The sequence below is a fragment of the Chiloscyllium punctatum genome, chromosome 6 (genome assembly GCF_047496795.1).
Source record: "Chiloscyllium punctatum isolate Juve2018m chromosome 6, sChiPun1.3, whole genome shotgun sequence".
In the NCBI taxonomy this organism is placed as follows: domain Eukaryota; kingdom Metazoa; phylum Chordata; class Chondrichthyes; order Orectolobiformes; family Hemiscylliidae; genus Chiloscyllium; species Chiloscyllium punctatum.
The window spans coordinates 32172135-32197547 of record NC_092744.1 but is presented as its reverse complement, the minus strand read 5'-3'; the positions used below and the strand labels follow the sequence as shown (position 1 = coordinate 32197547).

At 40.4% G+C, this 25413-nt stretch overlaps 1 protein-coding gene across 7 annotated transcripts in view; it reads left to right on the top strand.

Moving 5' to 3' along the window:
* The window catches only part of vwa5b2 (von Willebrand factor A domain containing 5B2), a 156910-nt gene that overhangs the window by 59032 nt on the left and 72465 nt on the right, over nt 1-25413 (top strand). For all 7 annotated transcript variants that reach the window (XM_072572310.1, XM_072572306.1, XM_072572311.1 and 4 more), the window contains exons 3-6: nt 357-518; nt 13929-14090; nt 20408-20624; nt 22428-22591. In XM_072572310.1, coding sequence (XP_072428411.1) covers nt 380-518; nt 13929-14090; nt 20408-20624; nt 22428-22591 — 682 coding nt within the window. In that variant the 5' untranslated portion in view covers nt 357-379. The remainder of the gene's footprint in view (nt 1-356; nt 519-13928; nt 14091-20407; nt 20625-22427; nt 22592-25413) is intronic.

Below are 25413 nucleotides of genomic sequence, written 5' to 3'. Positions count from 1 at the left end.
TTTTCACTTTCAGTTGGTTTTCTCATATTTATGTGTTAAAAATAAAATGATATTTACTTAATATGTTCTGTTCAAATTAATTGTGCACAAAAAGAACCAGGCCATGTTACACAATTTCAATTTTAGATATCGACAGAACAAAAAATTATAATTTTTAGCATTTGTCTTATACAAGTAACCTGCCTGAACAATATCTCGAACATTCGTGGCAAAATGCTGTTGCGTTATTTACTTTGCAGATAGAGTTAATTATCGTATGTGAACGACCAATCTAATTTTTGTTTTCATATGTCTATCTTCAAATATCTCTGATTTTATCCTCTGCTTGTTTAACTTTATGGGGTTATATGTTTCAGAACTACCATCCATACGGAACATAATGCCAGGCTTATTAAATCAATCCACATGGGCACCTCTCCCTTTGAAAGCTTCCTGCATCAAAGCCTGCATTAATGGTTACTCACTCAGGGTATCTGCAAGACTCACCTACACCAACCCAGAAGCGGAACCAATTGAAGGTAAGCAACTGAGCAACAAGAGCAAGAGGTCTGACAAAGTAAGATCTCAAATCAGATGGTTATTTAATAAAACTGTTGTGTAATAGATGAAAGGCCAGAGTTTTTCTAAGGTTGTGCGAGATACCTTGGTCAATTCTCCAACAATCAGCCAAACCAATGTAAAATAGCTTCAAGTGCAAAGAATGTTTGGTGTACATGATAATCCAGGTCTTCCAGTTCTCAGGTCATCGGATGTGGATTGAATCCCTGGCAAATTCTTGACTGCTGACTTCTGTAAAAATTGCCTTGGAAGTTTGAACATCTATTGGGCAATCCCTTTGCCCCTTTACCCTCAGACTCCACTTTGAGCCACTGTCAGAGACTCAATTTACTTAACTGAATAGTTATCCAGGAAATGATGGAGAGAAAATTCCTAGTCTAAATTCCAGGTAACTACAGAACTGACACCCCCATATCACTAAAGCAGACCCCCTGACCCTCAATCAACCTTTCACGCCAACCGTCCCTCAAACACCTGCCTAGCCCGACCCAACTAAACCAAAACCCTGACTTCCCTTCTGATCTGACCGTCTGCTCTCAATCGAAGACCATCTGATCACCCAATAACAGACGCTCCTTTCCCCAACCTGACTACCCCAATCCAACCACCCACTTGTCCATCTTGGGAAATAAGGCAGGGCAGGTGACTGAGGTGTCAGTGGGGGAACACTTTGGGGCCAGCGACCATAATTCTATTTGTTTTAAAATAGTGATGGAAAAGGATAGACCAGATTTAGAAGTTGAAGTTCTAAGTTGGAGAAAGGCCAATTTTGACGGTATTAGGCAAGAACTTTCAAAAGCTGATTGGAGGCAGATGTTCACCGGTAAAGGGACGGCTGAAAAATGGGAAGCCTTCAGAAATGAGATAACGAGAATCCAGAGAAAGTATATTTCTGTCAGGGTGAAAGGGAAGGCTGGTAGGTATAGGGAATGCTGGATGACTAAAGAAATTGAGGGTTTGCTTAAGAAAAAGAAGGAAGCATATGTCAGGTATAGACAGGATTGATCGAGTGAATCCTTAGAAGAGTATAAAGAAAGTAGGAGTATACTTAAGAGGGAAATCAGGAGGGAAAAACGGGGACATGAGATAGCTTTGGCAAATAGAATTAAGGAGAATCCAAAGGGTTTTTACAAATATATTAAGGACAAAAGGGTAACTAGGGAGAGAATAGGGCCCCTCAAAGATCAGCAAGGCGGCCTTCGTGTGGAGCCACAGAAAATAGGGGAGATACTAAATGAATATTTTGCATCAGTATTTACTGTGGAAAAGGATATGGAAGATATAGGATGTAGGGAAATAGATGGTGACATCTTGCAAAATGTCCAGATTACAGAGGAGAAAGTGCTGGATGTCTTGAAACAGTTAAAAGTGGATAAATCCCCAGGACCTGATCAGGTGTACCCGAGAACTCTGTGGGAAGCTAGAGAAGTGATTGCTGGGCCTCTTGCTGAGATATTTGTATCATCGATATCACAGGTGAGGTGCCGGAAGACTGGAGGTTGGCAAACGTGGTGCCACTGTTTAAGAAGGGCAGTAAAGACAAGCCAGGGAACTATAGACCGGTGAGCCTGACTTCAGTGGTGGGCAAGTTGTTGGAGGGAATCCTGAGGGACAGGATGTACATGCATTTGGAAGGGCAAGGACTGATTTAGGATAGTCAACATGGCTTTGTGCATTGGAAATCATGTCTCACAAACTTGATTGTTTTTTGTAGAAGTAACAAAGAAGATTGATGAGGGCAGAGCAGTAAATGTGATCTAAATGGACTTCAGTAAGGCGTTCGACAAGGTTCCCCATGGGGGACTGATTAGCAAGGTTAGATCTCATGGAATACAGGGAGAACTAGCTATTTGGATACAGAACTGGCTCAAAGGTAGAAGACAGAGGGTGGTGGTGGAGAGTTGTTTTTCAGACTGGAGGCCTGTGACCAGCGGAGTGCCACAAGGATTGGCGCTGGCCCCTCTACTTTTCGTCATTTATATAAATGATTTGGATGTGAGCATAAGAGGTACAGTTAGTAAGTTTGCAGATGACACCAAAATTGGAGCTGTAGTGGACAGAGAAGAGAGTTACAACAGATTACAACAGGATCTGGACCAGATGGGACAATGGACTGAGAAGTGGCAGACGGAGTTTAATTCAGATAAATGCGAGGTGCGGCATTTTGGGAAAGCAAATCTTAGCAAGACTTATACACTTAATGGTAAGGTCCTAGGGAGTGTTGCTGAACAAAGAGACCTTGGAGTGCAGGTTCATAGCTTCTTGAAAGTGGAGTTGCAGGTAGAGAGGATAGTGAAGAAGGTGTTTGGTATGCTTTCCTTTATTGGTCAGAGTTTTGAATACAGGAGTTGGGAGGTCATGTTATGGCTGTACAGGACATTGGTTAGGCCACTGTTGGAATATAGCGTGCAATTCTGGTCTCCTTCCTATCAGAAAGATGTTGTGAAACTTGAAAGGGTTCAGAAAAGATTTACAAGGATGTTGCCAGGGTTGGAGGATCTGAGCTACAGGGAGAAGCTGAACAGGCTGGGGCTGTTTACCTTGAAGCGTCGGAGGCTGAGGGGTGACCTTATAGAGGCTTACAAAATTATGAGGGGCATGGACAGGATAAATAGACAAAGTCTTTTCCCTGGGGTCGGGGAGTCCAGAACTGGAGGGCATAGGTTTAGGGTAAGAGGGGAAAGAAATAAAAGAGACCTGAGGGGCAACCTTTTCACACAGAGGGTGGTACATGTATGGAATGAGCTGTCAAAGGATGTGGTGGAGGCTGGTACTATTGCAACATTTACGAGGCATTTGGATGGGTATATGAATAGGAAGGGTTTGGAGGGATATGGGCGGGGTGCTGGCAGGTGGGACTAGATTGGGTTGGGATATCTGGTCAGCATGGACCGAAGGGTCTGTTTCCATGCTGTACATCTCTATGACCTCATCATCTGTCATCATACATACCTTTTCTATCCTATGCATCTCCTAAATAGTCACGTACCACCCTAGCTGTTCACCCACTTGCTGACATTCACTGGACACTTAAACTTACAAAATGGCAGCTGGTGTCCCCTTCATACACAATTTGATGGAGTGATTCTGAGATACTGGACTTCACAACTCTGAAGAAATCAAGCTTGACAGACCCGGCTGGAAATATGGAGTGCTTTGAGATGGTAAATATGTGAGCGGAGCAGCAATCTGATGATGAATGCCGCTTTATGGAAGACTTGAGCCACAGCTTCTGTTGTATAAATGTGAGAAGTGTGAAAGTGTGAATACAGAGGAGTGCCATAAGCACCATCCTCTATGATGGCATCTTATCGCCAGCTCAGGATCTCAGAGGAATAAGACCTACCAGTTGAGTCTGCTTCATTGTCTCTGTATCAATGCCTATCACATCAATAAAACTTGTACTTTGTTGCTATTATGCAATTAACTACGTCATATTTAAAAGAAGTACCTTTCCTCATTAGACTGTTTGTTTCCTCTAACACTCTTGATTTAATACGATGAGCCTAAATAGAGAGAGGGTGGTAGTAACAAATATACCAGATAGATCATATAACATGATGAGCAGGGGTGAGTGTTCATCTTGCAACATCTTGCTCTTTCAATCATATTAATTGAATGACTCACAGGTAGTGAATTAGCCACATTAATTAAAATGCATAATTTCAATGTTAAAACTTTTTTAACTGTATTAAACAAGTTGCCCCACTTTAGTAAAGCAAGGCATATCTTGAGAAGCAACATTTACTTTATGTTATGTTCTAAGCCACTGCTTGATTTTACTGCTTTATGTCAGATTTTATATTCATCAATATGCAAATTATTTTGAGCAGAAACTTGAACATCAAGAAAGCTTTTCAAAACTGGTGCAGTTTTAGAGGCAAACTCTGCCCAGATTGCTGATTGCATTTAATGCGCAGATTCTACCTAAAGTCGTTTTCATTATTCAGGTTTGTAAACCTCAAGATGGGTGATACTAATCATGAAAATTCTGCCATCTCAGTGAATTAATTGGGCTATTTTATTTCAGTTTTGGAAGTTGTGTTAGGGCTAATTGCACAGATTTTCACAGTTTGTGATCTCATCTTTCAAGAGTAAATTCGCTGGGGATATATTTTGCTTCTGGCAGCAAGAAAATGCCATCTCCATTATCCTGCTTTTTTCTGCATCACCCACAAGGACAAAGTTCAGTTTAGACATTTGCCACTCAAAGTTAATGTATGGTCTACATGTGGAACTGGGAATGCATATAGTGCATATGGGCCTCCTTGCCTGAGATCATTAGCTGCCATACTGGAGCTTCTAAAAGCTGAACTAAGGAAGAAATCAAACCCAAGTCTTTTTTTAACTCCTGCAAAGACTACCTACCTCACCCTGAACTCTTCTTTTAATCTGCCCCGTCTCTTGGGGAAGAATGATTCTGAGCTCATTACCATGTGCATTCACCTAGATTGTTTTAATAATCTGCGACCTTCAACATATACATGTGTAAGTATAGTGTCATTTCTAATGGGCTGTGTATTATGTATTGAACCATCACCTAAGCAAACCTGTATTGAGTGTGAAATTAGTTTTATTCTTGGATTTAAATGCAATCATGTCAGATTCCCCTCCTGCTCTGCCTTAGTCATGTGACCTCTACCAGGGATAACCATCCTGGAGGCAGCCATCTTATAAACACTTCTGTCAAGACACTGCAGATCGGACTGCTACCTTGTTGATCATAGATCATGGTGACAGAAGTGGAGCTGAGATTGAGCAATGAAGAGGCACAGCTACTGTTAGAAAGACACAGAATGTTCAGAGCACTGAAAGCTGCTGCAAGTCACTGAATGATACTGACAAAGTAAACAAAATGAACCAGAGCTGAAACATTGAATAAGACACAATGGCTGGAACTTTTCTTCCAACTCCGGTTTTAATGCAGGTGATAGGAAGCAAAACTGGCAGTTATTCTACATACAGTGGCAAAATAACAAAATATTAATAAGACAGAGCAGCTAAGAGTAGTCTCACTCCCATCAGTGTTGGGAACAGACTGTTTCAAAGTAGATTAACCCTGAATCTCTCTGAAAAACTGACTGCAGAAAGTCTGAAAGCCTTGATGGAGTGCTTTTAACCCTAAGTGAATATAATTTATGGGCAATATGTATTAAAAATTAGGGGCCAGGGTGAAAAGAGCCTGTTGATAAATTTGTGATTTTATTATATCAACTCATGTATCCTGTGAATTAGAACCACTGAAGGATGATCCAGTTAATGGAGGGGTTGCATTCAGATAAGCAATTCGGCAGCGAGAGCAATTCTCTTGAGAGAGGAGAAATTTGTTTTCATGGCTGATTATCAGTCGCCCTTTTCCCACTTTTCCTCCACACTTTGATCCCTCAAGACCCAAGTATTATATCCAACTCCTTCTTGAAATTGTACAATATTTTGGCTTTGATTGCTTTCTGTGGTAACATATTCCATAGGCTCACCACTCTCTGAGTGAAGAAGCATCTAAATGGTTTGCCCCATATTCTCAGACTGTGTAAACACCCCTGGCATGGGAACATCTTTCCTGCATCTAACCTGTGTAGGGTTCTGCAATCAGTAGTTTTCTGATATTTAGGTGGTTCAAATCACCCCTAGATCCCTGGTTCTGACCCTGGACTTATTTCAGAATGTGAAATGAAGAAAGCAGTTGTCAGGTGTCTTAGGGTAAAAGAAACTCTGTGTTTATTTAAATACAAAATATAAGTATAATACTAGAAATAAATATTTTGTAATAAACGGTGAAATTGACACAATTATACCGAGGACAGTAATTACATAAACTTTTAAATTAAACATAGGTTAAACACTATTGGAAATGGTTGATGCTGGTACAATTTCAACATTTAAAAGGCATCTGGATAGGCATGTGAATAGGAAATGTTCAGAGGAATATGGCCAAAGTGCTGGCAATTGGGATGAGATTAGAATATCTGGTTGACGTGGATGAGTTAGACTGAAGGGTCTGTTTCCATGCTGTACACCTCTGTGACTCCATGACCACAATGATTGGATCATCCTTCCCACTACAAGTTCTTCTTCAGCTCAAAGCAGGTATCCCAAGCCCTGGTATCAGAGGTTTTTTATGCAGAGGGTGGTGCGTGTATAGAAAGTGCTATTAGAGGAAGTGTTGGAGGCTGGTACAATTACAACATTTAAAAGGCAAATGTAGATATATTACTTTTAGTTCGCTAATCTAAATCTCACTACATACAAAAGATGGTTACTTGAATCTGGATGAAAGCAGTGGCTTTCTAATAACATTTTGGATGACCTTCAACCTGTTAGCCTCACATCAGTACTAGGGAAAATGCTCGAATCTAATATAAAGGAAGTGATAACTGGATAATAATGAGCTGATTGTGTACAGTCAGCATTGATTTAGGAATGGGAAATCATGTTTGATGAAATGTTGGAGTTCTTTTGATGATGCTACTAACAAAATTGTTGATAGACATAATATACTGGATTTTTCAGAAGGTTTTTTGGTAACGTCTACAGGAGGTTGGTCAGAAGAATTAATGCACGTGTGAAAGGAGGTAAGACACTGGCGTGGATTCAGATCAGCTAAAAGACAGAAAACAGAGAGTAGGAATAAATGGGTCATTCCCACTTCGGCAGGCTGTAACTAGTGTGGTACCACAAGGATCAGTACTTAAGTCGTAGCTATTCACAATATAGGAATAACTTGGCTGTGGGGACCAAATGTAATATTTTTAAATTGTAGATAATGCAAAGCTAAGCCAGAATGTGGGTTGTTAGAAAGATGCTTCCTCAAGAGAATTTCGACAGGCTTACTGGGTAAACAAGAACATGGAAAATGACATGTAATGTGGAAAAATGTAAGGTTATCATAGAATACGGTGTGGAAGGAGGTCATTCAGCCCAAGTCCATACCAACCCTCAGAACGATAGCTCTCTGCCTCTCCAATTTTGTTTCATCTTTTAAGATCTTCCTCAAAATCCACAATATTGATTAAATGTTTTCTAATACTGTCTCTTTTTTATCTGGCATATATGGAGTGCCTTGAGGTATTTTTCTAGAATCCAAAATATTTTAGGCATGCCTTTACACCAACACCCTATCCAAGATTTCCAAGATTTATTTGCTCTGAGACAGCCAACAGCAGTATAGTTCTCTCTCAGGGTGACCATGCCTACAATCCACCTGCTCAGCCCAACAAAGAAGTTGATGATGTGAAGAACACACTTGCTCTTTTGCTGTTATTCCTGGTTCCAACCCCGTTATCCCCCATTTCTGTCTTTCACATGTAATCTTGCAGATTTCTGCCCCCTGAAACCTCATCCCCAGTCCCTGAACCTTGATGTTTTTTGACTTCCAATCCCTGGACCCCTGATGTTGGCTCTTGATTCTCATGCATCCCAATCTCATGCTCCTCAACATCCTATTCTACTGCCTGCCCCCACCCCCATTCTCTTGATCCATGGTGTCCCCTCACATCACCGACACTTATCCATGGCTTCATCTTCCTTAGACTTCCCAATCTCTGACTCTGCAATTCTCTACCATATTCCTGGCCTCAATCTCACAGCTGACCCCTGAACCCACTTAAATGAAGGCCACTCTTCAACATTGGCCCATGGTCAAGACCCCATTTGCCTCGATAAGATTCTGCCTGTTCTCTTTTGAATGAGATTTTTAACTAAAACAGTGTCGCTTCTCTCAGTTGGACATTAAAAAAATTGATGTGCTATCTCAAAAATGTGCGCTGTCCCCTGTGTATTTGCCAATATTAATGACTCAATTAAAATCACTGAAGTAAATCATCTGTTCATTATCTCTTTGCTGTTTGTGGAGTTTGCTGTGTGCAAATTGGCTACAAATATTGATATTTCAAACCTCTTCAAAGTGATTCTGAGTCAGTGAACTTGAGTAATATAAATCCAGAAGATTTTAGAAATCCTCAGCTGGTTACACAGTATCTGTGGAGCATTATCCTAGCTCTGTGCTGCTCTTTGATAAAGAAAATCAGAGTTCTGTATATGCATTTTTGAATGCATTGTGCATCAGTCACTGTTATCCATAATCTGATTAAATTTGATAAAAGCCAAGAAGCAAAGTCAGATCATATCATTTATCAAGCAGTTTAAAATGAATTTTAAAGGTCCCCAGACTGTCCAACCAAGTGCTTGCAATCTTTTGTAAGTAGGTTTTAACATCTGTTAGTAATGCTGCAATTACTGTGAAACTGAAGCAATATGAAAGTAACTCTTTCAGTTGGCCTGACATTGCTTATTATGATTTTATCCAAATCAACTGACTCACAATTTGTACCTTACTTTATTTTAGAGGAATAAATTGCATTACATCAGCACAAACAATGCCTTGCCTTTGACCAATTGATGAATTTCATGGCTACAAACCTGACCTTATTGATTAGATTAGATTAGATTCCCCACAGTGTGGAAACAGGCCCTTCTACCCAACAAATCCACACCAACCCTCCGAAGAGTAACCCACCCAGACCCATTTCCCTCTGACTAATGCACCTAACATTATGGACAATTTAGCATGGCCAATTCACCTGACCTGCACATCTTTGGACAGTGGGAGGAAACTGGAGCACCCAGAGGAAACCCACGCAGACACGGGGAGAATGTGCAAACTTCACACAGAGAGTTGCCCAAGGCTGGAATTGAACCTGGGACCCTGGTGCTGTGAGCCAGCAGTGCCAACCACTGCCAAAGACCCACAGTGACCACCCCCCCACCCCCACCAGTTGAAGTGCTGGTGGGCCTTCTGCTTTGTGGTAATAAATATAGCTTGCAATCTGGTTGGCATTTTGGGTTCCTCTTTATTCTGCAACCTTGCTATTGCCCACTGCTATTGTCCACTATTGCCCAATTGGAATAGCCAGTTGCTCTGTACATAAACTCCACTCCTTCAAGACCATTCTGCAGTGGCACAGAGTAATAATCTAACAGATGCTAAACAGTTGTCATCATTTTCTTTGTTTTATGGGGTGTAGACCCCAACTTAGCTCTTCTGAGTGCTCTGTGTGTACCTTCTCCTGTGTGGAGAAGGCTAGAGGTCTCAGTTAAGCAATTAAAACTGTCATTTACCAACTGCATGCTGTTATATCACTAAATTAGCAATGTATGTTTGGCAATAATTACCTGAAGCATTGCAATAACTGTTACTGGTACAGGGGTAATGCAGTCATAGAGTTATAGAGATCTACAGCATGGAAACAGACCTTTGGTCCAACTTGTCCATGCCGACCAGATATCCAAAATTAATCTAGTCCCATTTGCCAGCATTTGGCCCATATCTCTCTAAACCCTTCCTATTCATATACCTATCCAAATGCCTTTTAAATGTTGTAATTGTACCAGCCTCCACCATTTTCTCTGGCAGCTCATTCCATACACGCACCACCCTTTGTGTGAAAAAGTTGCCCCTTAAGTCCCTTTTAAATCTCTCTCCTCTCACCTTAAACCGATGTACTCTAGTTCTGGGTCCCACCCGGGGCAAAGACCTTGTCGATTTACCCTGTCCATTTGATCATGATTCACTGATGGTAATAATTCACTATGATTTAGAATGTTTGATTCTTGAATATGAAAACAATCCAGTCTGAGATGTCCCCATGTTCAGACGATAACAAGGGCACCATTAGTGGTTTCCTATGGTCCTGTTCATGAATATTGCAAGGCATCCCAACCAAAAAATGTTTGCTGTTACTGCCCTTGTAAATAGCATAGTTAACAAATGTACTTGCTTGATACTTTCAAGTGCCATTTCAAAGTGCTGGTTAGGCGTCCAATAAACTGCCATTGGTATTGAAGCATGAAAACTCTGAAAGATATCCAGGAGCTTTCAAAGTTCTTGGGTAAGCTCTCAAAGGCATCGTCAAAACTCTCAAAGGTATCAATTGACATGTAATGCAATCAGCTACCTATACGTTGAAAATAGGCGATAGTAAAAGCACAGCACGGAAATTAATAGCAATTAAGAATTTTCCTTTGAGTACAAAAACACTTTTCACTCTCCACGACCTATTACAGCAAATCTATAAAACCAAAAAAAAATTATAAAAATGAGAATTAAATAAACTATAAAATCGGTAACAAATAGGATAAATACATTATTCAATAAAAAAGATGAGATTCATAAAACCACCAATGGCCATAAATTAAAACAATGAAAACCATAAAAGTGATAAGAACCCTAAAAAATATCTGAATCAAGATCAGCATCAGTTTTTAATGAGCTGGATTCCTCCTGTTATCTGAACCTAATTGTGCTTTTAATTATATGCTTGAGCTCTGCAGGCACTTCTTTTAGTGGTACTCTTTCATGAGCCCTGCAAAGATAGCATGTAATGATTTGGTCAACTCATACCTTCTGCACACTGACTCTTCCGGTGTCACTTCAACTTGATTCTGTGCCATTTCAACCTCATCTTGCTACTGTACTGCTTCAGCCTTCATCTGCTATCTGCCACACCTTAGCTTCCTCCCACTTCTGCAGCCCCTTGATCTGCTCCTCAACTAACTCAAGCTTCTCCACCACCTCGATATCTTCCTTCTCCTGCACTTCCACAATCATCTTCTACAATGTCACCTCACCCTCCTCCTGTGCTCCCAAATCTCCTCATTCTTGTTAATGTCCTCCTGTTCCTCTTCTGCATTGGGTTCCACCTGCTCCTCACCTCATTCTCCTGTTCCTTGTGTTCCTTTCCATCTCTTCTTCCACAACTGTGACTTCCTCTTCTGTCATTGTAGCCTCCTCCTCCTTGACTTCCATCTCCTGGTCCTCCACTGCCGAGATATCAGGAGATAGAGAATGTAGGATGAGGGAAAGAAAAAGCATGAATTAAGGGAAAGCAATAAAGAGACTGTGTGGGGTCAAGAATGAGAGGTCAAGGGTGAGATGGACAAAGAGAGGGAGATGACAGAGAGATATTGGTTGACAACCAAGAGTGAGAGAGATTAAGATGAATCTGGGTGATAGTTATGGGTGAAGACATCAAGGGGAACCCAAGCTGAAGGAATTTAGAATTGAGTGGGAGATATCAAGGGAAGTTAAACTTGTTAGGAAGCAGCCTCCAGCCCCTATTGAGGAGTTATCAGAGTCACCTCTACCACAGTTTGGCCACCCTGCATATTGTTGAACTGTCTGTGCAGCCTGGTTTGCAGAAATCCTTGTGTCAGCGAGTCATAGAGATGTACAGTATGGAAACAGAACCTTTGGTCCAGCTCATCTGATCTAATTTTACTGAATAATAACAAAATAAATAAACTACCAAAGTTTGTGAGATCGTAAAGTATTTTTTGTCAGTTTTGTGACGCATAATATTAAAAAAAGGTCCACAAATTTGTCCTCCATAGCCAATATACATTTGACCACTAGTCCATTTCCATTGAAATTGTCACTAATATACTTCTAGACATTTTTGGGAATTATAAATCTTTTGTGGTAGACCAGCAAGTCATGTAGGAGGTTGAGGTAGCTACGTTGTTATGAGTACTCTTTCCAAATATAGTTGCTAGGAATTTGCGCTGTCCATTCTGCAATTAAAAAAAACTCCTGTGACTGTGCATACTTAGCATCAGCTTTCTGAGCTGTTCATATTTCCTCTAGTTTCTGGGTTGTGGCCAGTAAGGTAGTCAAGGAAGTACATGACTCCACATCTTCAATGAAATGTACATTGTTTTGTGTAGGTTTCCCCAGGGGAATGTGGGAAAATGTGTCTGCAGAGGTTTGCTGTTTACCTTGGATACACTCCACAATGCATCAAACGTAATGAGTCATAAGCAAAGCCTGTTTGAGTTTCCAGTGGCATTACCTCTTGGTGTAGCAATGGATCAATTTCCTCTATCCCTCCTTTAAGTACAGGTGTGTAAACGTTCTTGGAATGAATAGACATACCTTTTGGCATCTGGCCTTAGTGTAATATAGAAAGACATATACAGCTTCCCAGGCCAGTAAATAATTTTGGAAATTCTCACCTGAATTTTTCCATTTGTCCCCATTGTTTAGTTCTTCCACATTCTGGGCAAGTTGTAAGTTTCAGCAAGTTGCCTGGCTCAATAATAAGCACTCCTGATTTTGAATCAAGTTTTGTAATTTCTCTTCATTACATTGAATTGCAACAGTCAACATTCCCACTTCTTCAGTTGAAGGCCCTCTGCACTGAAGTGTTATATAGTTGATGTCTGGAGAAAATCAAGCTTCAGCCACTGTACTGTGTCAGGAATAATTACCACCCCTGCTCAGTGTCTAAATTGCAAGTTGTTACGTGGTTGATTATAATGTCAACATGCCAAAAATCCTGCTTAGACTTTGTGACCTCATCCAGAAAGGGCACTTCATATTCACCTTCCATTTCATGGACTCTGATCAATAAAACGGGCGTTCCTTTAAATCTTTGAGCTGGTACTGGAAGTTTTCTGCTACAACAGAATCCCCCTGCAGAAGTTGACAGTCTCCATTTATGTCTGGGTGAGGGTCTTTGCCAAAGTGCAGCCATGGAGTAATGGCAATGATTGGCAGTGCCTTTTCACTCTGCCCTTTCACTCTGATTTGTTGTAGGGCTCTCACATTTAACTGGGGCCCAGTTGAGATTATTAGCGTAGGAATAATATTTTGCTGCAGGGCACTGAATATCTGTGCCAAATTTTCTATGATTTATGGGAACCTTCCTTTGAAAATAGCAATAGGAATCGAAGGCTTTGAGGACTTTATGATATTTCGGGGATCTGTCATTAATCACTTGCTGTCTTAAAATATTGGCAGAGCAGTTGCCAATTGTAAATTGGAGAATAATGACATTCCCACTTTCTGGCTTCTGAGCTAGTCTGGATGTGGCCCTATCCTGATTGAATCAATGATGTCATTTTCTCCAGCAGGTAATGCAGTTGATGCTTTTCATATGCACGAGGAGCTTGAATGAAAGTAAGGGTTTGTCATCGTTTTGTGCACTTCCAGTCAGCTGTCATGGGGATCTGGCAATTGTGAGTTAGGCTGATTACTGCTGTGGGCATTGCTCAGGGCTGGGGCAAGGTTCGGTCACTCTCACCTTTATCAGCATCTGCTGGCATCCCTCATACATCTTCATGACCACTGTCACTGTGTTCAAATATCACAAGTAGGTTCTGGGAGGCTTCAAGAGATAAGGACTGCTCACTATATTAGGGCAAAGTGATGAAAATGTATTGACTATTTACAGTTTTACAGAGGCCTGATTGAGCTGGACTTCACTAGAACCTTCGTCACTCAGACCCCAGTTCCATGTGACCTGTTAGCTGACTGATGATACAATGCAGCTATGAGCATATACTTATTCGTTCCATGTCCTGTTTTCTCTTAGGGGTGTTTGTTTACCTGCTGGAGGAATCCGAAACAGTGGTTGCCTTTGAAGCTTTGACAGCAGGAAAATCTGTAACGATTCAGATAAAGAATCGGGGTAGAGCAGAAGATTGCTGTTTTGACTGTTGCAGCCATGCAAACCTAGCTCTACAGTGTAACAATGGTAAGTCAAGGTGGGAGATTATATTCCAATCATAGTCTCATCTGCTGTATAGAATGTTTGACCACAAATGTATTCAAAGCTCATATATTGCAGTGCATATTTTTGTGCGTTGATAATTACAATAAGCTTGTATGGATGTGTACAGAGTGTCTTCATTGATGTTCCTGTGTAAGAACATGAGTACAAGACTGGTCTAATTAATCTTATTCTATATCATTCTCATTAGATAGGGGCCAAGCTCAGGAGAACACAGTTTTACATAGATATACAGAACAAAAGCAGGCCATTTTATCCAAGCCATCTGTTCTAGTGTTTATATTGCTCTGTTGCTCTGCATCTGTCTTTCCTCAGTATCAATCTCTATTCCTTTTTTTTTCAACCATTTCTCCTTAAATGCTATTACCTATGGTAGCAGTTTTCACATTCTCATGATTCGTTAGATTGAGGTTTCTCCTGAATCCGGCTTGATTTTTTTTTGCTGATTATCCTATATTGATGGCCTCTAGTCCTGTTCTCCATATGTGGAAATACTGGCTGGAATTTTTCCCAGACCCTGTAAGATGTCTTTGGAGGTGGGGTTGGGCTTAGAGGTATGGGGAAACTCTGAAAGAAACTTGGTAGATTATCCCTTGGAATTGGTCTCACCACCATGCCCCTTTCCCAGAGATGTGCTCCCATTGAGAGCAACAGCTACCCATCTATAGCCTTACTTTCCAAATGTCACATTGACCACTTCAGCACCACTATGTCTGCAGCTCAGATGAGGCAAGAATGATATGATGGGGTCACTGCAATAAGCCAAGCATGTGTTCAGGTTACAGTAAAGGAATCAAATCATTCTTCACAGCCTGCCTGCTGGGAATGCTTTCATTTGCAAATGGTTCATCTGCAAGAGGATCAAATGGCTTATGGTGGAAATCAGATTGTGGCCTTCAGTAGCATCAGTATCGCCACTTCATTTTGTCAACCCTCTCAGTTGTCATGCTGACAGATCAGAGCCCCAAATTATTCATATATCGAACTATATTTAACCCTTGCAGGAAGATACAGAAAAAGAGGTTGTCAGTGGGCATTGTGTGCTGGTGTGGAGTAGTTTGCAGTGAAGGTCAAAGCTTGAGGACAGCCATTAGACATCCCCACATTCCAAGTAAAAAGAAAATAGATTCCCTCGCTCTGAGTACTGAAAGTCCATCAACAAGCAAATCACTGTCAAAAAGTGCAACAGGACAAAATAATTTCAATTAACCTGCAAAAATAAGGACTTCAAATGGTCTCATTTTGCTTATTGGGATTTTATCCAACTCAACTGACTCACAATTTGTACCTTACATTCTGTAATTTAGAGGAACAAATTACATTACATCAGCACAAACAATGCCTTGTCTTTGACCAATTGATGAACTTAGTGACCTTGTAGTTTCTGGTCACAGACACACAGTGAGCCCCAGTTGAAATACTGGTAAGGCTTGTCCTTTTGGGAATAAATATAACTCATGATCTAGTTGGCATTTGGTGGTGTTCTTTATTCTGCAACCTTGCTCTTGTGACCACCTTAAGACATGGTTGAGGGCAATTGGAATGGTCAGGTGGTGTACATAAACTCATGTCCTTCAAGACTTCTGCTGGAATAAGACCATTCTGCCATGGCTCAGAGTGATAATTTAACAGATGCTAAAGAGTTGTCATTATTCTTCTTTATCTTATGTGGGGCAGAGCTCCATTTAACTGATAGAGCTATAGAGTCATAGAGTCATGGAGATGTACAGCACAGAAACAGACCCTTCGGTCCAACCTGTCCATGCCGACTAGATATCCCAACCCAATCGAGTCCCACCTGCCAGCACCTGGCTCGTATCCCTCCAAATCCTTTCTATTCATAAACCATCCAAATGCCTTTTAAATGCTGTAATTGTACCAGCCTCCACCACTTCCTCTGGCAGCTCATTCCATACGCATACCACCCAATGAGTGAAAAAGTTGCCCCTTAGGTCTCTTTTATATCTTTCCCCTCTCACCCTAAACCTATACCCTCTAGTTCTGGTCTCCCCCACCCCAGGGAAGAGACTTTGTCTATTTATCCTATCCATGCCTCTCATGATTTTGTAAATCTCTATAAGGTTACCCCTCAACTCTTCAGAGTGATCTGTATGCACCTGGCAAACTGGTGATATGGAGAGGTCTCAGTGAAGTAATTTAAGCCGTCATTTACAAGCGTTTTGCTGTTATCCTATATAACTAAATTAGCAATGCATGTTTGGCAATAATTACCTTGAGCATTACAATAAATGTTACTGAGGCTGGGCCATGCAGTCATTTGACAACGATTCACCAAGAGTAATAATTCACTATGATTTGGAATATTTGATTCTTGAGTATAAAAAGATTCAGTCTGAGGTGTTCCCATGGTTCAGATGACCATTGGTGAAAATGAAAAGTGCGAGGAATTCCAACCAGAACCATTTTTCCCTTCTTCTGCTCTTTTAAATGTCAAATATTCTTACTTGATATCTCAAAATGCCATTTCAAAGTGTTGGGTAGTCGTCCGATAAACTGTCATTGGCATCAAAGCATGAAAACGCTGAAAGATGTCCAGAAGCTTTCAATAGGCAAAAGAAGAACTGACTCAAGAGTAAGTCATACGGTTCATGAGCAAAGAAGAAGTCTGGAAATAGACAGGTCAATCCATTGTATTCCTGAAGTTCAAAATCACTAAAGAGTCATATTAGAAGCTAGTACAGTGAGTAGAGCAGACATCAGATGGTAACAGTCATTGTCAAAGCTGTCAGACAAGGAAACCTGAAAGGCCCAGCGTTTAAAAATAATGGTTTGTAAAAACGTGCCAATTAGGACACAGCCATAAAGCAAGAAGAAATCAAACATCTACTTACATAAGGAGATTCATGAGGTAGAACAGGCAACAGATCAATGAATATTTTGTGACTGAATGATTATGCAACAACTGGTCAAAGGACAACAGATAAAACATTTCATAGGGCTCTCTTGACTCATGGCAGAACCCAAACAGAAGACAGCATTCATTGAGATCAGTAATATCAGCAGAAGAACTTTGTTTCATACTGCCTGCAAGATGGAAACTATACTGGATGGAGACAAATGGTTTTCACTGCTATCGACACTGAAGAGAGTTCATTGGTTCATTTGGGTTCATTGATGCGTCTTCAACAGACGCTGATATCATACAATAAATCATATCTTGTTTAAGACAAGAGCCTCTTCACATTAGACTACCAAGTGGTTTTCCTGTCCCATACTAGACTTACCAATCCCTACAGATCCCTATCTTGAAAAAGTATGGTGATAGCAAATGGGGAGGTGATGGACTAGTGGCATTGTCACTGGATTGTTAATCCAGAGACCCAGGTAATATCCTGGGGGCCTAAATTCAAATCCTATCGTGGTAAACTTTGAATTCAATAAAAAGAATCTGGGATGAAAAGACTAATGTTGACCATAAATCATTGTTGCCTGTTGGGAAAAACCATTCTGGTTCACTAATATCCTATAGGGAAGGAAACTACTGTCCTTACCTGGTCTAGCATATATTTGACTCAAGATCAACAACAATGTTGTTGACTCTTAACTGCCCTTTGGGTGATAAATGCCAGCCTGGCCAATGATGCTCGCATTCTGTGAATGAAGAAAATCAAATCCACCAGACAATGTCAGATTCATTGGTGAAGATTCATCAATTTTAAGGTAGAGAAAATTCTGCAAAATCAAAGTATCAAAGATTTTCAGAACTCTAAGATGCTTAATTCATGTAGCCATCATCCTTTTTTTTCCCAGAAGACACCCCACCAGTGCACTCCCTCCTGTTAGATATAACCTTGCATTATTGGTATCATTCTTGTAAATCCTTTTTGCATCCTCTCCAGGTCCTTAATATTTTATATAATATGTTGACCAGAATTGTATGCGGTATACTAGGTGTGATCTGGCCCAAGGTTGATATAAATGTAGCATAGTCTTTTCACATTTTAATTCCATCTCTCCACAATAAACCCTAGGATTTATCTTGGTTTCTTTCATGACCTTGTGTACCTGTGTCACTCTGCTAAATGACTTGTACCTCCAGATCCCTTTGATGATCTATTCCATTTAGTTTCCTGTTCTCTGTTCTTGGCAAAATGTCATACTTCACTTTATCTCTGTTGATTAATCATAGCCCCTATGAACTTTGCCTTCTTCAACAATTAACATTAAAGAAACATGTACAAAACTATGTTTCTCATCTCAAACAGATTTGCATTAGGTTACAGTTTAAAATCTCATGCTAAATTTATTAAAGGAGTTGCCTGAGGTTCTGAAATTCCCGTATACAATCAATCTTGCATACTTAGAATTGTTAATTAAAGTGTTTGCACATATTAATCCAGTAATGGATCAGTTGCAAATACAGCAATAAACCGGCCTGAAAAGAAAACATACCACTCTAATTTAAAATACATAATTCATCAGTACTTAGTAGAATAGTCCCTTTAAAGGCTGAATAAACAACAACCTGCACTTTCTGCGATCATTTCAAAATAAGGGATTGTCTATTAAAGGCAGAGAGACCTTGAAAGGGGGTGTCATTTAATTCACTTATAGAGATAACTATTGTGTGGAACAGAGTAAAAGCCAACAGTATGGGTTCACTTGCTATGCTGGCCGTAGTAGTCATGGAGGCCTTCCTCCTTCCCTTATCCAATACTTGTGGAGTGGTCACCTTCAAGTTATACATAACCAATTGTCTCTCTGTTATGAAGAGACAAGTCTGTTATCGATTGTTGGCTGAAACCTCTTACATTACAATATATTGAAAACCTCAATTAAACCATGCTCTGACCTTTTACATTTTAGGGAATACAGTCCTAGTTTGAATAATATTTCATCATAATTTGACCTGGGAGTCCACAGCTGTCCTGATAAATCCATACTGTACTCCCTCCAAGACCAAATGTCTTTCCAATGTTGTGATGCATAGAATTGAGAACAGTACTCTTAATTTGGTATTACCAGGGCTTTGTATGTCTTCAGTGCAATTTTATTTCCCTTTACTTATAAAGGCAGTATTTGATTAGCTTTGTTGGTAATTTTCTGCACCTTGTCAACACATCTTAATCATCTGTATACCTCAACCCAACCTCTTTAGATGTCCACTGCTATGAGCTTTCCATCATTTAGAAAGTGCCCTGTTCTATTTTTTTGGATCCAAAGTGAATGAGCTCATTTAGATACATTTGCCGTGTTTCATGTAGTCATTTAATCCATTAGTGTCTTTTTGCATTTTACTTTTCCATCCAGACTGCCTATAATGCCAGCATTCTTTGTGTCATCAGTAAATTTGGAAATGTGGCATTCTATCACATCATCTCAGTCATTAATAAGTATGGTGAATAGTTGAGGCCCAAGACATAGATTCTGTTAGTTGGAGTACCTGCTTATAATTCCTTCTCTCTGTATCCTGCTTGGGTAATTATTTAACCAGGATAATAGTTTGCTTTCAATTCTATGAGCCCAACTTTAGCTGACAGTTTGTCTGAATAGAGGAGGTGGAATCTTTTTAATTTTCTTGGTTGGGCATTAACCTAATGTAGCAGATAGGAATTGTCTGATTTTATTTTCTTTATGTATTGCATCAATCAAACCAACTTTTTGTCTGAGTTTACCATTTTCCCGTCTTTTAAATATATTTTCTGTGAGTCACAAGCTTCTGACATGCACTGTAATGTGTACCTGGAATTTGAAGGTCTTTGCAACATAGGGAGATACAAAGCCAGTTGCCCAAAATGAGTATGGCATCATTAGGCAGTATGGTGGCTAAGTGATTAGCACTGCTGCCTCACAGTAGTAGGGATCTGAGTTCAATTCCAGCCTCAGGCAACTATTTGTGTGGGGGTTGCGCATTCTTCCAGTGTTTGTATGGATTTCCTTCCACAGTCCAAAGATATGTGGGTCAGGTGGATCATCCACGGGAAATGCAGGATTATAGAGATGCTGTGTGTCTGCATGGGGTGCTCTTTGCAGGGTTGTAGTGAACTTGATCAGCCAAATAGCCTACTCCCACACTGGAGGGATTTTATGATTTACATGTGCATTCAAACATAGCAGCTTGTGATATGAGTGAACAATCTAACTCTTCCTTCACTTCCTTTCAAAAACAAATCACTGTCCTAAATATTTTTAGCAGGTTATTTCCAATTAAGATTCCTAGTTTCACTTTCTAAGGACTTGGACATAAAAAACCTATTTATGAATACATTTTATGAATACTTGTTTATGGATTCTTGAGTCTTCACCATGTTAATGCATAGGTCATCTGATATTGGATGAAGATATGCAGAGAACAACCTTCATCGTTAGCACTGGGATGATTGGCTCTCTGGAAACCATGACAATATTTCTCAGTACCACAGTGGAACCTCAGACACAACAAAATGGCACAATGGAAGTGGTATTCTCTTCTGTGTTAATGCCTCTGGTATGCAGCAATGAGGGGAAGATTGAGTCTGCAAAAAGTGATGAACAAGAGTAAGTCTTAAAACGTTTTTAAGTTTCATACCCAGATTTCAGATTCATCCCTGGAATCTAATGCAGAAAAACCTTTCAATGGCATATGGAGGTCTCAAAAAGCAGATCAGGGATAAAGATTAGACAGTATGGAAATCACTCACTGGCACCAAGATAAAGCTGCCAACAACAGAATTGGAAAATTGTGGTCGCTGGGGTTCGGGAAGAGCTCAGGAGAACAGAGCTCGTTTATCTTTCAGACTTTAATAGTTTTGTGGCCTGCTCAGGCCTGCTTGGTGTCCTATGCATATCTCTGTGAGATAGATTAGCCAACGGAATTAGAGGAATTCTGTGTTAAGTACTCCCCTGTTCATTTCACCTTGATTGAGGAGAGTTCAAATCCACTCTTGTGCACCCCACCCAACCCCACCACCCATGACTTTGCAGTATCCCTGGGAACCCATTTTGTCCAGTGGCATATGCTGTTGTCATGTGGATCCTGTGGCATCGGGCCCCAGTGTGCATTTTGGAAAAGGTTTCCTGTTTGAAATAGTTTGGTGATTTAGCCAATCTACTCAATGTCCTACCCAAAAGAGGATGGCTGGTATGTTTGTGTGTTTGTTTCACCAAATGGTACATGAACCAACATCACTGTAAACGCTACTGCCTTGATTCCATTAGATGGAAGCAACTGAAATTGGGTGAATTATATCATTTAGTATGCACTTGTTCAAACGTGTTTACTTTTTGTTGCATTGATAGGCTGACATTGTGGTTAGTATTGCTGCCTCACAGCATCAGGGACTCAAGTTTTATTCTACCCTCGGCCAACTGTTTGTGTGGAGTTTGCACATTCTCCCCTTGTCTGCATTGGTTCCCTCGGAGTAGTCAGTGTGGAAACAGGCAATTTGGCCCCACGAGTCTATACCAACCCTCCAAAGAGCATCCCACCCCTGTAACCATAGCTAATGCACCCAACCAACACATCCCTGAACACTATGGGTAATTTAGCATGGTCAATCCACCTAACTTGCACATCTTCGGACTGTGGGAGGAAACCCGAGGATGGAATCAAACTTGGGTCCCTGGTGCTTTGAGGCAGCAGTGCTAACCACTGAGCCACTACAGGTTAGATGGATTGGCCATGCTATGCCCATAGTGTCGAGGGATGTGCAAGCTAAGTGGCTTAAACATGGGAAATGTAGGGTCACATGCATAAGTTCAGGGTTGGGTTTGGGTGAGATGCTGTTCAGAAGGGGGTCTGAGTGTGTATTTAATGGGATGGAGGGCCTGTTTCCACACTGTAGGGATTCTGATATTGGACCACATTATTACAATGCATGGGAGACATTTTGTTTTGTTCATGAATTTGAAAGCACTGCAAGCCCAACAGGAAATAATCTCTGCTACACTAAAAGAAAGAAATATTCAAGTCGGGACTAGATTGGGAGCCTTAGCTGAAGTAACAAAGTTTGACCATTGTAAGTTTAGAATTTTAAAAATTGTCTTTTCCTATATTATGCTTTACCTCTTATGCTGAACCTGACACATTAAATCTTTAGGCCCCAGTTTAGTTTCATCTGGGGACCACTATTTATCATACAGGCAACACAGCAATCATTAATCCTGAGGTTTCCAAACCAGAACCTTGAGCTAACAATCAATGGCCAGCTCTCTGACCATTTATTCAGGAGGCCGATGCATGGAAAGGCATATATTAGGATTATTTGAAAAACTACTTTTTTTTTAAATGTTAGGTTCAACTTAATTTTTGTATGTGTTCTCCCCCACCACTCCACTAACATTTTTAAAATAAATTTACAGTTTTAGCTCAACTGGTTGTTTTGGAGCAGGAGGATTGAAAACAGAAAAGTCCTCGACTGGTGGACACCGCAGTTTACCAGAGATTGTAACTGAACAAGTATTAAACCCAGTACCATATGAATTTAGCTTTGAGATGTTGGTGCGAGGTCCCTGTCTCCTAGCAGGTAAGAGACTTCACAGTATTAAATCTATCAAAGCCTTTTAGTAACAATATTTATCACTCTCTTCTGATGCAAAGAATCATTAATTGAATACTCACTGAAGAAATCCATTTTTTCCATCAGAAACTATAACATGACAGAGAAATGGTCTGATAGATACAATCCTTTAAGTGGACATTGCCATTTTCTTATAGTAATTCTTTTATTTATGGGAGCTAATATAGGATACACGATCAATTGAAATAGTTTAGTTTCAATAGTTATTGAGTATTTGGTGTTCAAGGGCATCAACAGATTTTGAATTTGTAATGACGCCTTTTACTTGATTGAAAATAATTTTAAAAAAGGCATGCTTATTTCAAAGTTAATTATACACAAGGAAATTTTAATTGGAGGATTAAATACTTATAATTTCTTCACCATCACTGAGTCAAATTCATGCAACACTCTTCCTAACAGCACTGTAGATATTCCTACACTGGAAGTACTGCAATGGTTTACAAAAGCAGCTCACCAGCAATTTCTCCAGGACAGTGAGGGATGGGCAACAAATGCTAGGCTAACCAGCAGTGATACATCCCATGAATGAATGAATAATAGAAGAGTATTGTAATAAGTGGGAAATCTCAACTGAAAAGGAATGTCATTTACTGTTCCACAAGAAAATAGAGCCACCACTGCGTCGGTTTGTTTTTTAAATATACTGTGAATCTGATTTTTTTTTAGCTTATAGTGCTCTTGCCTGTGACAGAGTGGCATTTTTCTCCTATTACCAAATCACCATGACATTTTGTTTTAGCCACTACTCATGTAGCCACTGTTACTGCTTTATATTGATTTTATCATTTTATATTGAGAAGTGCTCTTTTACACAATGGAATAGTTTCCTCCACCAACAAATCACCATGACTCTAGCTCTGCTTTACTTTTAAATATTTCCTAATTAACTTTTCTCAGAAATGCAATTGCATAGCTCTGGAGTAGGTAGTACATGAAACTGAGTCTTCAGGCTCAGAGGGAGGGGCACTACCACTGCACCACAAGAGCTACCTTGTTACTCAACCTGTTCAGGGATGCTATGACATTGACTCGAACATTGACCTCCTGGCTCAGAGGTAGGGGCTCTGGTATTTTTTATACCCAGAAGTGTTACCACACACAACTTAGTGATGTTGCCACCATCAAATCACTGTGACATTTTTGTTTATTTTATAAGCTATTAAATACCCTCAGTAATCAGACCAGATGTCTGCTTTTTTTTATTTTCTAATCGAACTGTTCTGCGATATTATTACATGCTACTGGTGCAGGTGGGACTTGAACCTGGTCCTCTCAGTCCAGAGAAGGGACACTACCACTGCACCACAAAAGGGCCCAAAAGTGCTTGGGTGATGAGTTCCAGCATGCCGTTGCCTGTTACAAAGGGAACTCATACTTCACTACCTCTAGAGGGAGATTAATTAGTGATTCCTTCATGGGTCCTGCAGGGATTGTAACAAATACCCTTCTCATCCATGCAAAATCACCAGAAATGAGAATTTGAATTTTACACAATATAGAAAACATGAACATAAAAAAAGTGGAGAGAAAAAAAATGAAGAAAAATCAGAGTATGAGGTGAGTTCACACAACTGTCACATCCCATTTTTATCCAGCTTTAAAACTCACTATTGCTCTGTTGAAAAAGGTAGGTTAGTTTCAGAGCATATTGAGGGTTGTGATGAATCCACTTGGCAGATCCATTGCCTTGTTGCGAGAGTGAAAGTAGCTGCAGTATTTAATATGGAAACATTTTAGGTGAAGAAATTTGGAAGTGTGGGTGGGTTTGGAAACATGGAGTTTGGAAAAGAAAGCCATTAAAGCCAGTAAACTAGAAATATCTCCTAATTTTTCCCATAAAATTGCCCATTTATTGCTGCTTCATGTGACTTCTACAACCAAAGGACATAATGGGCAGAATCTTACAGCAGTTTGATTGACTTGGGATCTGGTGAGATGAGGGATAGAATTGGGCAATGAGCCTGACAAGGCCCAGCTTATTGTTAAGAACATCCTATTCCATCTTTTATTGCAGGTGGCATGGTGAGGTTCTTGCTAGGCAGTGGCAAGATGCCAGTTGATTGGGTTAAGGCATTAACTATCACCTCCATCCCCACCCCCATTCACCTATTGTACTCTTTGCTGCCTTCTCCCAGCCCCATGCCCCCCCCATTTATATCGCGACCCAGGAGGCTTCCTGCCTCCTTTTCTGATTATGTGCTTTTGCCTGAAATGTCGATTTTCCTGCTCCTCGGATGCTGCCTGACTTGCTGTGCTTTTCCAGCACCACTCTAACTAAAATTCTGGTTTCCAGCATCTGCAGTCCTCACTTTCGCCTAATTGATCCTCACCCAGTCTGAGCCTACCTACATGGTCTCAGCATCCATGACTTGCATTACCTGTTCTTGACTTCCACTGTTACCAAACTTATCGTATTACTGTTTTACTTTGCTGTTTACATGAACTCATAGCCAGGAAACTTGGCATATTTGTCAGCAGACTGAATCAAGTCAAAGGGGTAGCCTTCACTCAGGGGGTCCCTGTACAGTAAGTCAAGGATAGCATTCAATACCAGTCTGGGGCCTGCCCAAGGCAGTTAGAGTCAGGATCTTCTCCTCATTAGGGATGAAGTGTTGAATGTCAGGCAGCCAGTGAGCTGTTTCAGTATTTCTGGTGTATTGTGGGCTGCTTCCCCCATGGATAGAAAGAGCAGCAGGTATTATAGGAGCTGAAAGTGGGTGGCACAGCTGTTACTGTAAATGTAGATGTGGAAGTGCCTTGAGTGT